A 21064-nucleotide genomic window follows, 5' to 3' on the forward strand; every position below is an offset into this window, starting at 1 on the left:
ATGTTGCCTGGTATGGAGGGCATTAGCTATGAGGAGAGGTTGAATAAACTCGGTTTGTTCTCACTGGAACAACGGAGGTTGAGGGGGGACCTGATAGAGGTCTACAAAATTATGAGGGGCATAGACAGAGTGGATAGTCAGAGACTTTTTCCCAGGGTAGAGAGGTCAATTACTCGGGGGCATAGGTTTAAGGTGCGAGGGGTAAGGTTTAGAGGAGATGTACGAGGCAAGTTTTTACACAGAGGGTAGTGGGTGTGTGGAACTCGCTGCCGGAGGAGGTGGTGGAAGCAGGGACGATAGTGACATTTAAGGGGCATCTTGACAAATAAATGAATAGGATGGGAATAGAGGGATACGGACCCAGGAAGTGTAGAAGACTTTAGTTTAGACGGGCAGCATGGTCGGCACAGGCTTGGGGAATCCGAAGGGCCTGTTCCTGTGCTGTACTTTTCTTTGTTCTTTGTATCACATTTTCCATCAGTATTAACGCTGAACAGTAATAAAACCAGCAATCAGCAGGCATCCAGCTTTACGAGGTAACGGGAAACATGGTGGAAAGTTTAATCATGTGTAGCAGACACCATAATGAGTTACAGAACTTGTGCTCAATATTTCCTTATTGTTCGAATTTGGCAGCAATTGAAGCCAGCAATAAAACGCCAATTGCACAAGCAGTCTGACCCTTAAAGCTGTAAGTGTCCAATCCCTCAGAAAGCTGCCATCGATATGTAATTATTTGAATTGGCCCAGGTCGAAGCAGCTCGATTGGGCAGTCAAAAATCTCGCCCTGCTTCCAGTCACATCGGCACATGTAAACTCAGGGCTGGCAGCTGTACAAATATCACACCTAATGCTGCCACATCAGGTCATTTCCTCTAATTGTTGTGTTTAGAGAAAATCTTCAAAATAGCATTATTAATGGGCAGCACGGTGGCGCAGTGGTAGCACTGCAGTCTCACGGCGCCGAGGTCCCAGGTTCGATCCCAGCCCTGGGTCACTGTCCGTGTGGAGTTTGCACATTCTCCCCATGTTTGCGTGGGTTTCGCCCCCACAACCCAAAGATGTGCAAAGTAGGTGGATTGGCCGCGCTAAATTGCCCCTTAATTGGAAAAAATGAATTGGGTATATAAAATTTTTTTTTTTTAAATAGCATTATTAATTATGAGTACATTTCGGAAACATTTTCTTGTTAACTTTTGCATGCGTTAAGTCATCAAAAATTAGGAAAATACTTTAATCTTCAAGATCCCTGGAACACTCTTTCATCCAGTAGGTGTTTTCCTTCCAGAATATAACTGACTGGCTTCTCAATACCGCCTCTAATTGTTTCATAAACCGGTCTCTGTGTCCTGGTCTGAACTATGTTTTCCAGCTGTTGGTAATCTCTGTGCAAACAAACACTTCCTTGCATCAGTCCAAAATGTCTCCTTTGTTCTATTACATGATCGTAATATGTCGTTACTCTTTGCTTTCCGTCCAGAATGGTCTGATGGTGAGATTTCAATAAAACTACCAATCTTCAATTTAAAACAAACTAGATTTAATTAATAACGAATATAAATACTATTGAGTTTGTTCACTGTACAGAACTGTAACTGATGATAAAGTAAATCTAAAGAAGTATTAACTGTGTTTAACTACATGTGCCATCTAAGCTATATCTCTCTGACACTCTGCTGTCTAGTCTCTCCTGGGTTTGAAGGTTCAGTTTATATACCTGAATCTAATGCTGCCATCTGTTTGTTTTCATTTAATTTTAACTGTCTTTTACCATTTCTTTCTTTCTTAATATACATTTAATTCCCCCCCCCCCAATCTTATCCACCTTTCCTGCACCTTTCTCCTCTTTGCTTCCCCCTTCCCCTCCCCCCACACCTACAGTTCAGCCTCTGATGTTAGTTTCCCTGCTGTTTGACCTTTCACATCTTTTGTTCTCTCTGGGGACTGCCATTAACACCCATTCCCCTTGGTATCTGTGGCCATTAGCACCCAGTTTCCCTGGGTTTCTGTGGCTATGACTCATCTTTCATTCTCACTCCACAGTATAAATATTTCCCACTTTCTCTGTCTGTTAGCTTTGACAAAGAGTCATCAGACTCGAAACGTTGGCTCTTTTCTCTCCCTACAAATGCTGCCAGACTTGCTGAGATTTTCCAGCATTTTCCCTGCCATCTAGTGGTTGTCTAACACTATGATGCAGTTGTTAACCCTTGATATACCATCAGATATACAGATCACGCCACCCTGCACATCTCGAAACCTGTGCCCTCTTACCCAATCCTGCCTGAATTGACGCTTCAGATCTGGGCCGGGATTCTCCTCTACCAGGTGGGGCGGGGGGTCCCGGCGTAGCGGAGAGGCGCCAACCACTCCGGCATCGGGCCTCCCCAAAGGCGCGGAATTCTCCGCACCTTTGGGGGCTAGGCCCGCACCGGAGCGGTTGGCACCACTCCGACTGGCGCCAAAACCGGCGCCAACGGCCTTTGACGCCCGCCGGCCGGCGCTGGGGCTGGCCGAAAGGCCTTCGCCAGTTCGCACATGCGCCGGTGGGTCAGCTGCCGCTGACGTAACCAACGGCGTATGCGCACTGGAGGGTTCTCTTCCGCATCCGCCATGGTGGAAGCCGTGGCGGCGGCAGAAGAAAAAGAGTGCCCCCACGGCACTGGCCCGCCGGCCGATCGGTGGGCCCCGATCGCGGGCCAGGCCACCGTAGGGGCACCACCCAAGGTCCAATCGCCCCGCGCCCCCCCCCAGGACCCCGGAGACCCGCTCACGCCGCCACCACCAGAGGTGCTTGAAACCACGGTGGCGGGACTGGCCTCTCAGCAGCGTGACTTCGGCCCATCGTGGGCCAGAGAATCGTCGCAGGGGGTCGCCGATCGGCGTGTCCAGCGCGATTCCTGCCCCCGCGAATTCCCGGGTGGCAGAGAATTCCGGCCACGGCGGGGCCGGAATCTCCAACCCTGCGGGGTGTCGGAGAATTTCGCCCCTGCTTCCTCAATCGCTTTGAACCTTACCGACCTTCACAGAATCCTCTCCGAAACCAATCCCACCTGAGAAATAAAAGCCCGACCTTACTTATTCATTCTTGTGGCTTATCCTCTGAGCGATCAACCTTGTTGCTCTCTCCTGCATTGTCTCTTGCTTCTCACTGTTCTCTTTCCGTTGTGTTGACCGGTTTGTATCCAGCACTGCTGATTTCCTAATCCACGTACTCTGGAGTAAAGCTGTGGGGGGATCAGAGCTGATCTGATGCGCTGCGTAACGCGGGCTGAGATACTTCTGGCACAAGCCCCCTGCTGTCGGAACCCAATGCGAGTTCTGAACCTACGTGGGTGGACAACAGAGCCTCTGGAGCGGCCTTCCCAGCAGCCGGCAACGAAGGGGCCATCATCAGGCCGCTGCCATTTGCTTAAGGAGATTAGGCTGGCTCTCTATGCTGCTGGCCAATCAGAGGGCTGGCTGCTCAGCAGTTTCATAAGACTAAGACAGGAGCAAAATTAGGCCACTCAGCCCATCAAGTCTGCTCCACCATTCAATCATGGCTGATATTTTTCTCATCCCCATTTTCCTGCCCTCTTCCCATAACCCCTGATCCCCTTATTAATCAACAACCTATCTATCTCTGCCTTAAAGACACTCAGTGATTTGGCCTCCACAGCCTTCTGCGGCAAAGAGTTCCACAGATTCACCACCCTCTGGCTGAAGAAATTCCTCCTCATCTCTGTTTTAAAGGATTGTCCCTTCAGTCTGAGATGGTGTCCTCTGGTTCTAGTTTCTCCTCCAAATGGAAACATCCTCTCCACGTCCACTCTACCCAGGCCTCGCAGTATCCTGCAAGTGTTAGGGATCATTGGTTGAAATCAATCCTTCCTCCTCCCCTATCTCCAGAACCTCCTCCAGCCTCACTCTGCCCTCCGTCAGCAGCAGCAGCTGCCCCAAATGTTTATGTGTAGCAATTAGCATTTGTAGTGTCATTCCCCTCGACCGCACTGTCTGGAGTTCCCTCTCTAAACCCCTCTGCCTCTCCAGATTTTGAAACAAGATTCCAAATCGGCTGAACAATTGGCAGTATACCGTTTCAAATAGTGCCTTATTCCAGCAGTAAATACAGGATTCATCCTTGTCCGATGGCGATATCGTAAGTGGCGGGGAATTAATTCCGACACCCAAATCAGGACTGGCACCAGTTTGATCCCGGTCAGCCTTGCTACCCCCCCTCGGAAATGGCATGATCGCGTTGCGCGCCGTTTCAATGCCTTGAGCGCATCTTGGGCACGCCCTCCCACGATGCTTCGAGGGGGGGGGCCTTTTACCAGGGCTGGGGGGACTGGTGGGGGGTGCCCAGGGGGTGGGTTGGATCATGGCCGGTGCCATGTTGTATGGTGCGGCAGGTGCAGGTGATCAGCTGTGCGCATGCGTGGCCCGGGATACGGCCATTCGCTGGCTATTTTCGGCGCGGGAGTTTCACCTGCCCACCTCACCGGATCTGGAATCGGTGGCGCCCTCTGCCCCAGGTGGGCCGCAGACTCAAGCCTGCCCTCCTGAACACTGCCTGGGAGGAGGTAGCAGCGGCGGTCAGTGCTGCCAGTCTCACCAGGAGGAGACCCTGAGGTGAGAGGTGATCCTGAGGGGTGGGGGTCACTGGTGAGAGGGGCACAGAATCAGGAAAGGTTCCAAAGGCCAGGGTGCAGGGGTCCTCTCGTTGGGGTGAACTCTGCTTCCTCTGCAGTGGGGCAGTGCTTGTGAGGAGTGCCAACACCTGGGTGGACCAGTGATTGAGCTTGGCCACGCCCATCCTCTTGTGGAACAGCTGGGGTATGAGGGTTTCCTGAGGGGCGGCCTGGGTGGGCTCCCACATCACCAGAGGCTCTCTGAGTATTTACAGGACACAGTGAGCAGTCAGCAGAGTGAGCAGCCAGGGGGATGTAAGTAGCAGCAGTGGGGTGTGTTTGAACACATATTGCAGCAATGGTGCTCTGAACCAGGACACAGCGATCCTGAAGGAGACACCCTCCCCAGTCCATGAACTTGACACCAAATCATTCCCCGCTACTGCCCCCGGCCCGGGCAGTCACCCCCCAGCAAGACTTCCGTGTCAGAGGTGTGGGGCTTCATGGAGGGGTGGAGCATGAAGTGTCCAGGCCGATAATGAGATGAAAATCCATGGATTCGGCACGGGGCCCAAACCTCAATATCACCCCCCAGCTTCGGAGTCGGCGCAGGGCCGCAAAACAAATATTTTTCATTGCGTACTATTTGCCCGCTTCTCCGCCTGATCCCATTTCTCACTCCCTGCATCTCAAAGCGTAGAATCCGTCGCCGACACTTTCTGATTTATGAAATACTTTGCACATCTGTTCCATTCTACCAATTGTCTCACATTTTTCCAGATGATATTCCACCTGCCATGTCATTGCTGACGAACTCAGTCAGTCTAAATTCTCCTGTCACAACTTTTACATCTTCCTCACAACGCAGATTCCCAAACTGGGAAACGTTACACTTGGTCCCCCCACATCCAATTCGGCCCAAGTACTGACCCTGTGCGTCGGTTGCGAATTCGCAGTCTGCCAACGCGAGGGGCGGGATTCTCCGGTCCGCCAGTCGCGTGTTTCTCGGATAACGTGAGGGGCGGGTTTCTCGGCTGCGCCGTTCGCTGGCAGCGGGATTCCCTCCCAAACAATCTGCAAATTGCAGAGCTGGGGAGCTGGCTCGTTTGGGAAGTTAAAAGAACCTAACCTCTGGATAGTACCGGAAGGAGCAGCCAATGGCGCAATCTCTGACGTTGCTCCACCCCTGTCCACTCCAGTTAGGCTGGGGCCAGTATGGGCGGAGGCAATAAGGGAGATGGAGCTGGATTGTTGAAATATGGATTTCTTTAACCTGGGCTGACAGTTGTCTAACAGCTCATTAGGCAGAGCATGTTTGTGACCCTGGGCTGTAGCGACCAGCACAGACTCTATTTTCCCGAATTCTGAGTCAGCCTTTGTGGCTTGAACAGAATGTGTAAAGGACAATGAAGTGGACAAGGTCCTTTATAATCAGACTCGTTTTAGATTAAAAGACAGAAAATCGGTGGTGCTTCCTTATGGACACACCTGAAATGTTGTTGATGAGAAGACAGAATTGTAAGGAAAGTGTTTGAAAAATAGGACTTTGTTTTACTGGAGCAGATAGTTAAGGAGGTTTGCAGGGGTGTGTGGGGGGGGGGGGGGGGGGTGATTTCCAGAATTTCAGCGCTGAATTGTTTGTTTTAAGTATTTGATATTTAAAGATAAATCCAGAGGCACTGTGACTTATTTAGCTCTGGGATCATGGTCTGGCAGAAGGAGAGTTAGGCTAGACCGAGTATTTAAAATTCTCCAGTTCAGTCTTGTGAGGTTGTGAAGTTCCCTCCAGAATCTATCGGCTGTTTGTAAGTGATGTAAGTATTTGTCTTTGAGGCAGCACGGTGGCACAGTGGTTAGCCCTGCTGCCTCACAGTGCCGAGGTCCCAGGTACGATCCCAGCCCTGGGCCACTGTCCGTGTGGAGTTTGCACATTCTCCCCGTGTTTGCGTGGGTTTCGCCCCCACAACCCAAAGATGTGCAGGCTAGGTGGATTGGCCATGCTAAAATTGCCCCTTAATTGGAAAAAATTAATTGGGTACACTAAATTTTTTAAAAAAGTATTTGTCTTTGTTTATGGCACGTGCTACACGAGCTGTACATTTTGGTACACTTATGTGAGCGAATATACCAGCGATGTCTGTGCGACATCATGCTCACCAGAGTTGACAAGAGCTGAACTTCCTCCCAGTTTTGTTTTGAATAGAAAACAAGCCTTTTACCACCTGGCCGAGTTACTAAATAAAATAAATAAATAAAACAGATAAAAATAATTGATTCTCTTCTTCTTCATCATCCTAGAGTACCACGTCATTTCCACGTTTAAGAGGAACCCTCTGGATCAGGCCTTTAGAAGGCCCAATGCAAATATTACATCAAACTACTTGATCAATCAGTACTGGATTACTGTCAGTCACAAAGCTCCTGCTTTGGTTTATGATCTTTACCTGAGGCTAACAGGCCAAAAACCACGGTGAGTGAACCCTTGCAACTTTTTTCAGAATGGTAGGGCCTCTCTGTATTGGGAAGGGACTCTCTCTTCGGAAGCTTTCCCAATTATTTTTCCGCCAACACGGAATTTATTGTTGCAATGAAAGAGGCAGCAGGGGCTTGGCAAGAAATTAAGCTTCAGAGCTAATTTAACAGGATCATATTTATTGATATCTGGAAGTATTTACACATAAACACTACTGAATCTTCCAGTGCTCTCGGTTTCTGTTTGACAGTTGTTGGTAATTAGAACACTTACATGTTTTGTAAACGGAACAGTGATAATCGGGTGAGATAATTAAAAGCCACTTGCTTCAAAATGGAGCCATTTTATATCTCAGTTACAGCAGTAAATAACCACCTCCCTCTCTGAACTGAATGCATTTTCTGAGGTTTATAGATCTGAAATAAAAGCCACATCTGTCCTTTATCTCGTGCATGTAAATTCAGCTTAAAAACACACACCATCTCTGTTCTTAAAAAAGTAAATTTTACCCAATAGCCAGTTAATTTTTTTAATACTTTTCTAACCTGTTCTAATCTAATCGTTATTAGTGTCACAAGTCGGCTTACATTAACACTGCAATGAAGTCACTGTGAAAATTCCCTAGTCGCCACATTCTGGCGCCTGTTCGGGTACTGTGGTGAATGTAATATAGATGTATATATGTTAATTCACACTGTCTTTGTAAGCGCAGTAGCGCTATTCTACCACTAGGGGGAGTAGCTCTGGGAGTACTCAGGAACTCCACCCTTGGCTCCGCCCACGACTCCCCCCCTAGTGCAGCTGTATAAATACCCTTGTCCAGAGTCAGCCTGAGTTCACTACGAGTTCATCGATAGGTGACAGGCTGGCTCTGAAGTAATTCGATTAAAGCCTAGATTCACATCGGAAACACGTGTCTGGTGAATTGATGGTTCCATCAGGTACACAGAGGGAGAATTCAGAATGTCCAATTTACCTAACAGCACATCTTTCGGTACTTGTGGGAGGAAACTGGAGCACCCGGAGGAAACCCATTCAGACACGGGGAGAAAGTACAGACTCCGCACAGACAGTGACCCAAGCGGGAATCAAACCCAGGACCCTGGAGCTGTGACACAGCAGTGCTAACCACTGCGCCACCGTGCCACCCATACACGCTGAGGCTGCGCTATCCAAACTCAGCTCCTGGAGTCACGGCTCTGGGTAAACAGGTCAAGGCCAAACCCAGGCTTTTGGGAAAGACTAAGGCAGGGATTTTCCTTCCTCACCACAGGTGGAACCCGCCACAGGAAAGTCCAATGACTTTCAGCGGGAATGGACGATCCCAGCAACAGGCAGGGCCAGACAGTCCCACCCTAAATCTTCAAGTAAAAGTTTTACTGAAGGTATTTAAAAACAAAAAGGACATAGCACTGGGTAAACCTAACCATTAGCATGTGTGTTTTTATTCAATTTAAATTTTTTTTTTAAACCCTTATTGTGAACAATGTAAATTAGCTAAAAGACTTGGTGGGAAGAAAATCCGAAACCAAATTGGACAAAGTTTAGAAAGCCGGTAGCTGTATGATCAATAAGATAATATACTTTCTTTGTAAAATAGCACCTATTGTGTTTGGCATTGACCGTGACACAAACGAATGACGCATTTAAAAAATAGCTGTGACAATGCCAGCTTTGAGAGTAACAGTAATTGAGATGCTTCCAGAGAGTTTTCAATTAAATGCTCATTCGCCCCGCCATGTGCATAATTGTAGAAACTGCAAATGGTGAAATAACTCAGATGTGAAATGAATAAACGTTTAAAATGTTTGAATGCTGAACCGTATCAGAGAGCTTGAATGAAGTCAATAAAGTACAGTGAGCTTTCACATCTAAGCAACTGGTTAATGAATGATTGCAGGTGTAAGGATTGAGTAACTCAACGTAAGGATTGAGTAACTCAACGTAAGGATTGAGTAACTCAACGTAAGCGCTATTTAAGTGTACATGTCGTTGCAGAATGATGAAGATTTTCAACAGACTTCACAAATCCATGATGCTACTGGAGTACTTCAGCAGCAAGTCCTGGCAATGGAGTTCAGATAACATGAATATGCTGATGAGTCAGCTCAGCCTTGAGGATAAGAGGGTAAGTGAGCACAAGGCCACGGTTAGTACCTCAAATAGCAACCCCAATGCAGGAAGTGACCAACAGTCTCTTGTGATAGCCTAAATAGCAGCAATATGCAGCAGGGGTAAGCACTATAGCCATTCATCTTGTTATGATCTTCCGCAAAGTATTGCAAACACAATTTAACAGGATTCTGCGAGGAGTGTTGTTTAATCTGAGATTCATGTATATTCGCCCACCGCAACTGAGAAGGGGATCGTATAGGATCCAGTATCAAATAATAATAATAATCATCATCATTATTCTCACAAGCAGGCTTACATTAACACTGCAGTGAGGTTACTGTGAAAAGCCCCTAGTCGCCACATTCCGGCGCCTGTTTGGGTACACAGAGGGAGAATTCAGAATGTCCAATTCACCCAACAGCACGTCTTTCGGGACTTGTGGGAGGAAACCGGAGCACCCGGAGGAAACCCACGCAGACACGGGGAGAACGTGCTGACTCCGCACAGACAGTGACCCAAGCCGGGAATCGAACCTGGGACCCTGGAGCTGTGCAGCAACAATACCCACTGTCCTACCGGGCTTCCCATAGCTCAAAGCTGCTCAAAGAACGGTAAAGATCCAACCATTACATTGTGTTTCCATCCTTCCCTCCTCCTCAAACCAAAGAGAGAGAGAGAGAGAGAGAAGCTGTCAGATGATTGGTTGTGGCTTAGAAACAGCAAGAGCCTCAGCAGTGTGTTTCACCTTGATCAGTAAAGATGGCAGGGTCTCTGGGAATGATTGTGATGTGTGCTGCCTGCAAAATGTGGGAGGTTTTGGATCTGCAAGATATCTGGGACAGTCATATCTGCAAGTAGTGCCGGAGGATAGCGGTCCCTGAACAATATGTGGCTGATTTGGATCAGTGACCCTCTTCACTGCGGACCATAGAGAGAGGGAGAGAGTTTCTGGAACAGTCGTGCCAGAGGGCGGTCACTCCACATCGTGATAGGCAGGCAAGGAGGAGTGTAGGGTTGGCAGGAGAGTGGGTGACTATTCAACGAAAGGAAAAGAGACGGCAGGTCCAGGAAACCCAGGACTCCTTGGTGTTGTCTAACAGGTATGAAATTTTAGATGCCTATGAATTGAGCAACATGACTGAGTCAGGTGTAGCTGACTCGAGGGAAAACCATCGTACCCTGGTGCCTGAAGCTACTCTGGGAAAAGAGAGGGAGGCTGGTAGGCAGATTAGAAAGGTGGTAATGGGTGACTCAGTAGTTCAGTTTGTAGCTAAGATTGGGAGTCCCATATGGCCTATTGCCTCCCGGGTGCAAGGGTTTGGGACATAACAGATCGGCTGGACAAACTTCTGCAAAAGGGAGGGTGAAAAATTAGAGGTTGTGGTTCATGTGGGAACCAACAACATAGGGAGGGTCAGCTTCAAGGTTTTGCAGGCCCAGTTTCAGGAGTTAGAGAATAGGTTGAAATTCAGAACCTCCAGGCTGGTAATACTACCTGTGCCACGAGCTTCATCATGTAGGCAAAGGCAGATCAGGGAGGTAATGCGTGGCTTGAGGGATGGTGTCAAATGGAGGGGTTTAGATTTTTGGGACATCGGGATCAGTTTTGGGAAAGGAGAATGCTGTTGAGAAGAGATGGGCTTCATCTGAATGGAAATGGAACCAATCTCCTGGCGGAACGCATCTCGGCAGTGATAGGGCAGTGTGGGTTAAATTTTGAAGGCAAGGGGGGTGGGTTGACGAATGGGCCTAGTTTTAGAAGTACCAGTGATTGCTGGTTTAGCTCAGTGGGCTAGACAGCTGGATTGTGATGCAGAACAAGGCCAGCAGCGAGGGTTCAATTCTCGTACCAGCTGAGAATTCTGAATTCGCCCTCTGTGTACCCGAACAGGGGCCGGAATATGGCGACTGGGGGCTTTTCACAGTAACTTCGTACTTGTGACAATAAAAAGTTATTTCTTTATTTAAAAGAGAGAAGGTGGGTGACAGGGAAAAGGGAGTGAGGGAAGGCTTGAGTGTTGACAGTGAACAAAGAAATGGTTGACTCCCAAAGGGCAAGAAAGAGTTAAGGGCAGGGTTAAAGTGGAGTATGTAAATGCACAGAGTATAGTGAACAATACTGGGGAACTGGAAGCTGAAATTGCTCAATGGGCATATGGCATAGTATTATTCACAGAAACATGGCTCAAACCAGAACAGGCCTGGATACTGAACATCCTGGGTTATAAGGGGTTTAGTAGGAACAGGGTGGGTAAAAAGGGATGAGGTGCAGCGGTCTTGGCCAAAGATAGCATTAGAGCTCTTGAGCGAGATGCAGTTCCTGAATTAGGATCTATATGGTGGAGGTGAGAAACAGGAAGGAAACAGTGACCTTGTTTGATTTACTATAGACCTCCAAATAGTCGGGAGAAAGTGGAAGAGAACATTTGTAGGCAGATTATAGAAACCTGCAGGGAAAGTAGGGTTGTGATTTGGGGATTTCAATTACCCTAAGGTAGACTGGGAAACAGGTAGAGCGTGGGGCACAGAAGGGGAGAAATTCCTGCAGTGTGTGCAGGAGAACTTTCTGGAACAGTACATTTCCCTTCCTACCAGGGAGCAAACTGTGCCGGGTCTGGTCCCAGGAAATGAAGCAGGGCAGGTGGAGAACGTTAGCATGGAGGAGCAGTTGGGAAATAGTGATCATAATATAACACGGTTCAAAATTAAGTTGAAAAAGGATAAAAGTCAGTCACGGACTAAGATCCCAGACTAGAAAAGGGCAGATTTTAGGGGGTCTAAAAATTGAAGACAAGTCCATTGAGTACACCTGCAAAGTGTTAGCAACTTGTGCTGATTTCCCCTAGTCATTGTTAACTGTTACATGGGAAATCAAATTCGGAAGAAAAAAAATAAAATTCATGTCACCTTCTGATGTGTGCCAATGTAGCAGAGTATTTATTTATTTAAAAATATACTTTATTACTTCGGCTTTTAAAATTTTATACATGAAGTTCAACAGCACAAAGCAAAAAAAAAACAGAGGGGACCCCCCCCCCCCCCCCCACTCTATCAACCAAGACACATATGACTCGAAAAATAAGAACCCCCCCAACCCAGGGCGAAGTCCAGGTGCAAGATCGCTGACATGGTGCTGAAAAAAGACCTCCAGAGTTTCTCTAGCTTCGGGCAGGACCTGAACATTTGAGCATGGTTGACTGAGCCTCTCCCGCACTGCTCGCAAGTGCCCTCCACCCCCTCAAAAAAACGCCTCATCCTTGACCTCGTCAGGTGCTCCCTGTGCACCACCTTTAAATGTATCAACCCCAGCCTCGCACACAAACTTGGGGCATTCACCGTCCACAACAACTCACACCGCACCCCCCCTCCCCTGCAGTGCCACCCCTGCACCCAATTTGCCTTAACCCCTTCCAACGATGCTGTATCCTCCTTCAGAATCCAACCCTAAATTGCCGAGATGACCCCTCCCCCGCAATGGCATCACCCCTCCAGCGTAGTTGGGTATTTCAACAGTACAACCTGCTGGTGTCTTCAACACTGTAACAATACTACAAGTATGAGTAAAAAGTCACTAGTCTATGCACTAGTTATATACACTGCACCCCACAGTGGAGTAGCAGGCCCACTAGCATATATCTCATATTTTACTCTGTCACATCTCGCACAAACTGCTGTTATCCGAGGCCCCAAATTATTCCAGGAAATTGGCCACCTTAAATAAAAGCATCTACCTCCCCGCACCTCTGATAAGATGCCGAAACACTGAGTACTTCAAATAGCAGCAAGTCTGCAATAAAGCAACGTGCCAGGGGAGGCTGGCACGGTGGCACAGTGGTTAGCACTACTGCCTCACAGAGCCAGGGTTCACTTAAAGCCTTTGGTGACTATCCGCGCGGAGTCTGCACGTTCTCCCCCCGTGTCTGCGTGGGTTTCGTCCGGGTGCTCCGGTTTCCTCCCACAGTCCAAAGATGTGCGGGTTAGGTGGGGTTATGGGGACAGGGCGGGGGAGTGGGCCTGGGTAGGCTGCTCTTTTGGAGGGCCGATCCAGACTTGATGGGCCGAAAGGCCTCCTTCTGCACTGTAGGGATTCTATGTATTCTGTAAAGGTAACCTCGATATGGGGATGGGGGGGGGGGGGGGGGGTGGAATCTGTGACCATTTAATAAAAAAACACTACTTCAATTGGAATTTTAAACGGTTCAGAGAAGATGTGTGAAGTGTTCGTCCTTAACAACACTGGTACAGCACATGTGGTAAATTATTAATTCAGTGTTGTTGTTGGAGGTGGTGGATTACTCAGGCACAAGATTGAGGGGTTGGAGGATGCAACAGCTCTGAGTGAACCAGCTTTGGAGTGAAGTCAGTACGTGTGAGGAACACGGGGAGCCATTAACCCTTTGAACACTGGAAGACATTTTGCAACATGTTCCCACCACCTCTTGGAAAGAAACTCTATTGTTTCTGTTGGCCAGTGTTATAAAGCAGAAACAGATCGATGTGTTGAATCTCCAGATATTGATTCGTTCAGAATATTTTGGCACGGCATGCAAAGTGAAATCAGCTTTGATTCTGCTGCGGAAGTGATTCGAGGTGATCGCTCTGATATCAAGTGAGAAAATGTTGACACCCAATGCTGTAAACATATCCTGCATCTGCCACCCATCATTCCTGAAGAGAGCTCTGTAGGTCACACCTCCAATGGACGGAGAAATTTGGCTTCATACAAAATTTGAGTGAACATTATTGCAGCGACTAGGAAGAACAGTGCTGACACAGAACGAGAAGCTGTTGTAATAACCTTTTATGGGATTGCAACATGACATCACTGGAGGGAAGTGTGTCATGAGATTCAGTTTAGTTTCGCGTTTCCTTTCAAGCAGAGCGTACAGCTCTGTACTCTGATACTTACAAGCTATCTGGCCACGTTCGCCTGTGTTGTGGGTTAATAAATGAACCCACAATTTGTTTACTCAATACCTTCTGAGTGAGTGGCGCTTTGATATCATTATAAAAACACAACAGAATCATTGCCTGATTTCTCCTAATTAATTTCACCTTCTCCCAAACTCGGGCACGATTCTCCTCAATGGAGATGTTATAACCTGCCTGCTTAACACTGGCTGGGGACTAATGACAATCCCACAATCCTATGGGAGTATGAGCTTCCCCAATGAGGGGGGGCGGAGAAATCATTAGCAGACTCCCTGCATAAATAGAGCTGGCCAGTTTGGAACCAGCAGAGAGAGAGGAGAGAGCAGCAAGGGAAGTTGCTGCTGCTGTTGTGTATATATGTTATTGTAAATAAATGTTATTTCTTTGTATCCTGAAAACTTGTGCTGGATTCTTCGTGGCCCTCACAAAACTGGCGAAGAGGGTTAAAGTGAATAGCTGTCTACACTGCTGAAGCCACCTCCCTGGATTTGTTTTTGGATACAGGTTGGAAGTTGTTTTCTATTACACCATGCCTCTGTATGGACGTTTGGATGTTTTTGATGCTGTGCTGGAAAGCTGGAACCAGGACGCACAACGGATGTGTTACTATTTCCGGGAAAACAACATCACTGAAAACGAGCGCCAGGTGGTCATATTGCTCACCGCCTGCGGCCCGCATATGTTTGGGGTGATTAGGAGCCTTACGTACCCAGCTGCACCGGACACCAAAACGTTTGATGAACTTGTGAACTTAATGGGGCAACATTTTAACCCAACCCCATCCATGATAGTCCAACGTTACCAGTTTAAGACCGCTGAGAGGACCCCAGGAGAATCCCTTGCTGACTTTCTATCCAGGCTATGCAGGATTGCAGAGCACTGTGACTATGGTGAGACCTTGTCAGAAATGTTACGCGACCGTTTGGTTTGCGGTATTAACAATGCGGCCACCCAGAGGAAGTTGTTAGCCGAGCCAACATTGACTTTTCAGCAGGCCATTCAGATAGTATTGTCCCGAGAGAGCGCAGAACGGGGAGTGCAGGAGCTACAGGGAATGGAGGTGCACGCCTTGGGGCGCAACCCCTTCCGTCCGAAAGCGTCCCCCTGCACCCCTGCCTTGGGCGAGGCGATGTCCAGATTGATGCCAGTGGTCGTCGGACATTCCTCCCCGAAGGGAGCCTTCTCCACAACCAATGGATGAGGAGCCATGTCCGTGTCAGACTTGTAGGCGCCGACCCCGTCGCGGATGCTGGGGGCGCCAGAGGCGCCATCGTTCCGACCGAAACTGGGGCCAGCCCAGGGGCTGTAACTTTCATTTGGATGAACCTGCGGCGACTACTCCCGAGGACGTGGAGGCGGAGGATGACAGCCTGCAGCTGCATTGTGTGGCAGCTCCCCGTGTGGCCCCCATTAAAGTGACAGTACGGGTCAATGGTCACCCGCTTGAGATGGAGTTGGACACTGGCGCAGCGGTCTCCGTGATCGCCCAGAGGACATTCGACCGCATCAAGCAGGGTATACAGACCCTTACATTAACTGCCACACAGGCCAGGTTGGCCACCTATACGAGGGAACCATTGGACATTGCAGGAACTACGATGACCCCTGTTGTTTATGGACGCCAGGAGGGGCGTTTCCCACTTATCGTGGTGCGCGGCCATGGGCCCAGCCTGTTGGGTCGGGACTGGTTGCGCCATTTGCGGCAGCACATCCTCCAAACAGTTTATGGAGGGTTGACTGAGGTGCTAGGATGATACCCAGATGTATTCCAGCCCGGTTTGGGCAAAATAAAAGGGGCCGTAGCCTGTATCCAAGTTGAACCAGGAGCCACGCCGCACTATTTCCGGGCGCGCCCGGTGCCTTACGCCTTGCTCGAGAAGGTAGAAGGGGAGCTCACTCATTTGGAGACTTTGGGGATCATCAGGTCCGTCAGTTTCGCTGACTGGGCAGCACCAATTGTACCTGTAATGAAGCCAGATGCCACAGTTCACTTGTGCGGCGACTATAAACTTACAGTGAATACGGCTTCCCGACTCGACCGATACCCAATGCCTCGCATAGAGGATCTCTACACGACGCTTGCAGGCGGACACTCGTTCACAAAATTAGATATGAGTCATGCCTACCTACAGTTGGAGCTGGACCCCGCCTCCCGGCCATATGTAACAATTAATACACACCGGGGCCTGTATGAATATACATGTTTGCCATTTGGAGTATCCTCTGCCTGCGCTATTTTTCAACGCGTTATGGAGGGCATTTTGAGAGGTTTACCACGTGTTACTGTCTACTGAGATGACGTTTTGATCACAGGGACATCGGAGCAGGAACATTTCGAAAATTTGGAGGCTGCCCTTAGACGTTTTTGGAGGCTGGCATCCGTTAACGTCGCACAAAGTGCGTCTTTCAGGTGAAGGAAGTAGTCTACCTGGGTTATCGGGTGGACCGCAAAGGTTTGCACCCCGTCGCAGAGAAGGTGCGCCCGATTCAACAGGCCCCCGCCCCGACTGACACTTTGCATCTTTGTTCGTTTCTCGGCCTCGTAAACTATTACGGAAAGTTCCTCCCCAATCTGGCAACTACGCTGGCCGCGTTGCACCTTCTGCTAAAGAAGAATCACACCTGGGTTTGGGGTCAGCCGCAAGAAACCGCTTTCCGGCGGGTAAAACAACAATTGTCATCGTCTGGGTTACTAACCCACTATGATCCTGGAAAGCCTTTGCTCGTCACATGTGATGCATCCCCGTATGGTATTGGGCCGTCCTGTCCCACAAGATGGAGAACGGGGCCGAGCGGCCGATAGCTTTCGCCCCCCGCACACTGACTGCAGCGGAAAAAAAGTACACGCAGATCGAGAAGGAGGGCCTGGCAGTGGTCTTTGCGGTACGTGTCCACCAGTACGTGTATGGCCGCCACGTCATTATCGTGATTGATCATAATCCTCTGCTGGGACTTTTCAGAGAGGATAAGCCAATACCGCCCATTGCTTCCGCACGGATCCAGCGCTGGGCTTTGTTGCTCGCTGCATACGAGTATTCTCTGGAACACAAACCAGGAACCCAGATAGGGAATTCCGACGCACTGAGCCGATTGCCTTTATCGACCGGCCCCATGTCAACCCCCACGACTGGTGAGGTGGTTGCAACCCTAACCTTTATGGACTCCTTGCCTGTCACGGCATCACAGATCCGTGAGTGGACCCAGACGGAGCCAGTCCTGTCAAAGGTTCGGCACATAGTCCTGTATGGTGGGCAGCATCGACAGCTCCCAGGCAAGTTGCGGGCATTTTCCTCCAAGCTGTCCGAATTCAGCGTGGAAGACGGCATCCTTTTGTGGGGGATGCGTGTGATTGTCCCGGAAAAAGGACAGGAGCTGATAGTGAGAGACTTGCACAATGGCCATCCAGGTGTGACCAAAATGAAGATGTTGGCCCGGAGTTATGTCTGGTGGCCAGGCCTCGACACCAACATTGAGAAGGTGGCCCAAAACTGCTCCATTTGCCAGGAGCATCAGAAGCTTCCGCTGGCCGCGCCCCAACATCACTGGGAATGGCCAGGGCGGCCTTGGACGTGCTTGCATGCGGATTTCGCCGGCCCTTTTCAAGGATCCATGATCCTTCTACTAATCAACACCCAGTCTAAATGGCTAGAGGTGCATAAGATGGTAGGCACAACGTCCTGCGCAACAATCGAGAAGATGCGTTTGTCTTTCAGTTCGCATGGCCTCCCCGAGGTGCTGGTCACGGACAACGGCACTCCGTTCACAAGTGAGGAGTTTGTGAGGTTCATGAAGATGAACGGCATATGCCATATCCGCACCGCCCCTTACCACCTGGCTTCAAATGGGTTGGCGGAGCGCGCAGTGCAGACATTCAAACGAGGCCTAAAGAAGCAGTCTTCCGGGTCGATGGACACGGGACTGGCTCATTTTTTGTTTTCATATAGGACCACCCCCCATGCGGTGACTGGGGTAGCTCCCACAGAACTCCCTAATGGGCCGGAGACTTCGCACCCGCCTTAGCATGGTTTTCCCGGACATTGGCGCAAAAGTAAGCCGCACACAAGAATGGCAGGGACATGGTTTTTCTCGGCATCGGCCGATTCGGCAGTTTGCACCCGGTGACCCAGTGTTCGTTCGGAATCTTGCTAGTAGTGCCCAGTGGGTCCCTGGCATAATCTTTCGCCAAACGGGCCCTATCTCTTACCAGGTGCAAGCCCAGGGTCGTCTCCATCGCAAACATGTAGACCATGTTCGGTCCAGGAGAACATAGAACATAGAACATTACAGCGCAGTACAGGCCCTTCGGCCCTCGATGTTGCGCCGACCTGTGAAACCCCTCTAAAGCCCATCTACACTATTCCCTTATCGTCCATATGTCTATCCAATGACCATTTGAATGCGTTTAGTGTTGGCGAGTCCACTACTGTTGTAGGCAGGGCATTCCACGCCCTCTCTACTCTCTGAGTAAAGAACCTACCTCTGACATCTATCCTATATCTATCTCCCCTCAATTTAAAACTATGTCCCCTCGTGCTAGACATCACCATCCGAGGAAAAAGGCTCTCACTGTCCACCCTATCTAATCCTCTGATCATCTTGTATGCCTCAATTAAGTCACCTCTTAACCTTCTCTCTAACGAAAACAGCCTCAAGTCCCTCAGCCTTTCCTCATAAGATCTTCCCTCCATACGAGGCAACATCCTGGTAAATCTCCTCTGCACCCTTTCCAAAGCTTCCACATCCTTCCTATAATGTGGCGACCAGAACTGCACGCAATACTCCAAATGCGGCCGCACCAGAGTTTTGTACAACTGCAACATGATCTCATGGCTCTGGAACTCAATTCCTCTACCAATAAAAGCTAACACACCGTAGGCCTTCTTAACAACCTGGGTGGAAACTTTCAGGGATCTATGTACATGGACACCGAGATCTCCCTGCTCGTCCACACTACCAAGAATCTTACCATTAGCCCAGTACTCTGCCTTCCTGTTATTCCTTCCAAAATGAATCACTTCACACTTTTCTGCATTAAACTCCATTTGCCACCTGTCAGCCCAGCTAGCCCTTCCAAAGATTCCCCGCCCCAGGAGCTCATTTCTACAGCCACAAAGACCAGACACAATGGAAAGTATTCCTTACAATCTTCTTCTGGTGCCTCACTCAAAGCCTGCGCAGGTTATGACAGAACCGCGTGGAGATAGTGACACCGAGATGACTGAGGCAGCAGACTCTGACTCCGAGATGGAGACACAAGACACCTCAGAGGGGGAATCCTCGGGCCCACGGGCCGTGGATGTACAACCGTTACGCCGTTCATCACAGAAGCACCGGTCTCTGTCTTGTTACACGCCGCCTGATCCAGCACCTCGTGCAAATGGTGTCCGGCCTACAGCAAAACGAGTCCGACGCCCTCCTTCGCCAGGGTCTTCGGTGGATTCCTTGGACTTTGAGGGGGAGGGATGTTATAACCTGCCTGCTTACCACTGGCTGGGGACAATCCCACAATCCTATGGGAGTATGAGCTTCCCCAATGAGGGGGGCGGAGAAATCATTAGCAGACTCCCTGCATAAATAGAGCTGGCCAGTTTGGAACCAGCAGAGAGAGAGAGGAGTGAGCAGCAAGGGAAGTTGCTGCTGCTGTTGTGTTATTGTAAATAAATGTTATTTCTTTGTATCCTGAAAACTCGTGCTGGATTCTTCGTGGCCCTCACAAAAGGAGACTACGTGTTCGCGCCGTGGTTAACGTCGTCGCGTTTCACGATGGCAATAAACGGGCGTGGGAACCGATTCTGGCCCCCACATGGGGTCAGCACGGTTCTGGAGCCGTTCCAACCTCCCTTCCCGGTGCCACATGGGCGTCGCGCCAACCCGCGCATGTGCGGGGGACTTCTTCAGCGCGCCGGCACCAACGCAACATGGCGTGGGGGTTCAGGGGCCGGCCACGCAACAAAGTAGGCCTGAGGGGAAGAGGCCAGACCCCATCGGAGGCACGTCCCAGGGACGGCGCCTCCCTCTCTCCCCCCTCCCCCCCAAAGGCCGCCCCCGAACCGTCGTGCAGAGTTCCCGCCAGCAGCGACCAGGGGTGAACGGCGGCGGTGGGACTCTGCCGTTTCCGGGCGGTCGCTCGGCCCATCCTGGCCGGGGAATCGGCGGCCCGGCCACGGACAGCAGCCCGCGACTGGCGCTGCGCCAAATGCCCCGGCGCAAATGGCGGCGATTCTCCGCACCTCAGAGAATCGCTCGCCGGCGGCGTGGCGCGGTTGCGCCGATTCTCCCACCCAGCGCGGGGCTCGGAGAATCGCGCCTCTCATTTTTAGAGAGGTCTAAATTACATGAAACTTTATGATTACTAAACAGAGAACAGCCTGTCCATTGAGCATGTTGTGCGTAACTTCCTGCGGTGCAACTTGCGCACAACCATTCCCAACAGAAAACTCTCCACAAACTCCTGTGAATGTAAAAGTTGGAAATAACTTGTGGTTTAAATCATTTGCTTCAAAGCTGCCATATCATTTTTAAACAGATGGCAAAAATAAGTTGCTAATATCTCAATACTTCCACGACTAGGAAATGTGATGTTGAAAAACCATCTGGACAAGAGGCACAGGAACAATGGGAACAACAGCAGCCGTCGTTGTGATGTTATTCCTGGAAGTGGCTGTAGGGTTCCCTGGGTCATTAAATTGGGAGAGGGGTCGAGGTGTCCTGATAAACTCTTGCATTTATATCATGTATTTCATGCAGAAAAGAAATCCCAGAAAATTTCACAGGCACCAAGAAAAAAATTAAAAGAGCAGGGAAGTGTGACATTTTAAGTATGACAAAGAGAGAAAATGGGGCACACGGAGACAAACCACCTTGGATTTGCGTCACTCCAGCGATGGTGGACCTTCAACAAACTGCAGACGTGTTTTAACAGGGAGAGGCT

The 21064-nt window shown here is 49.6% G+C and overlaps 1 protein-coding gene across 4 annotated transcripts in view; it reads left to right on the top strand.

The window, feature by feature from the left end:
• si:dkey-97m3.1 (fatty acyl-CoA reductase 1) overlaps window positions 1-21064 on the top strand; it is a 242214-nt gene that overhangs the window by 209338 nt on the left and 11812 nt on the right. For all 4 annotated transcript variants that reach the window (XM_038780543.1, XM_038780546.1, XM_038780545.1 and 1 more), the window contains 2 exons: window positions 6912-7083; window positions 9085-9214. In XM_038780543.1, coding sequence (XP_038636471.1) covers window positions 6912-7083; window positions 9085-9214 — 302 coding nt within the window. The remainder of the gene's footprint in view (window positions 1-6911; window positions 7084-9084; window positions 9215-21064) is intronic.

This window comes from Scyliorhinus canicula, chromosome 20, assembly GCF_902713615.1.
Source record: "Scyliorhinus canicula chromosome 20, sScyCan1.1, whole genome shotgun sequence".
Classification (NCBI taxonomy): Eukaryota; Metazoa; Chordata; class Chondrichthyes; order Carcharhiniformes; family Scyliorhinidae; genus Scyliorhinus; species Scyliorhinus canicula.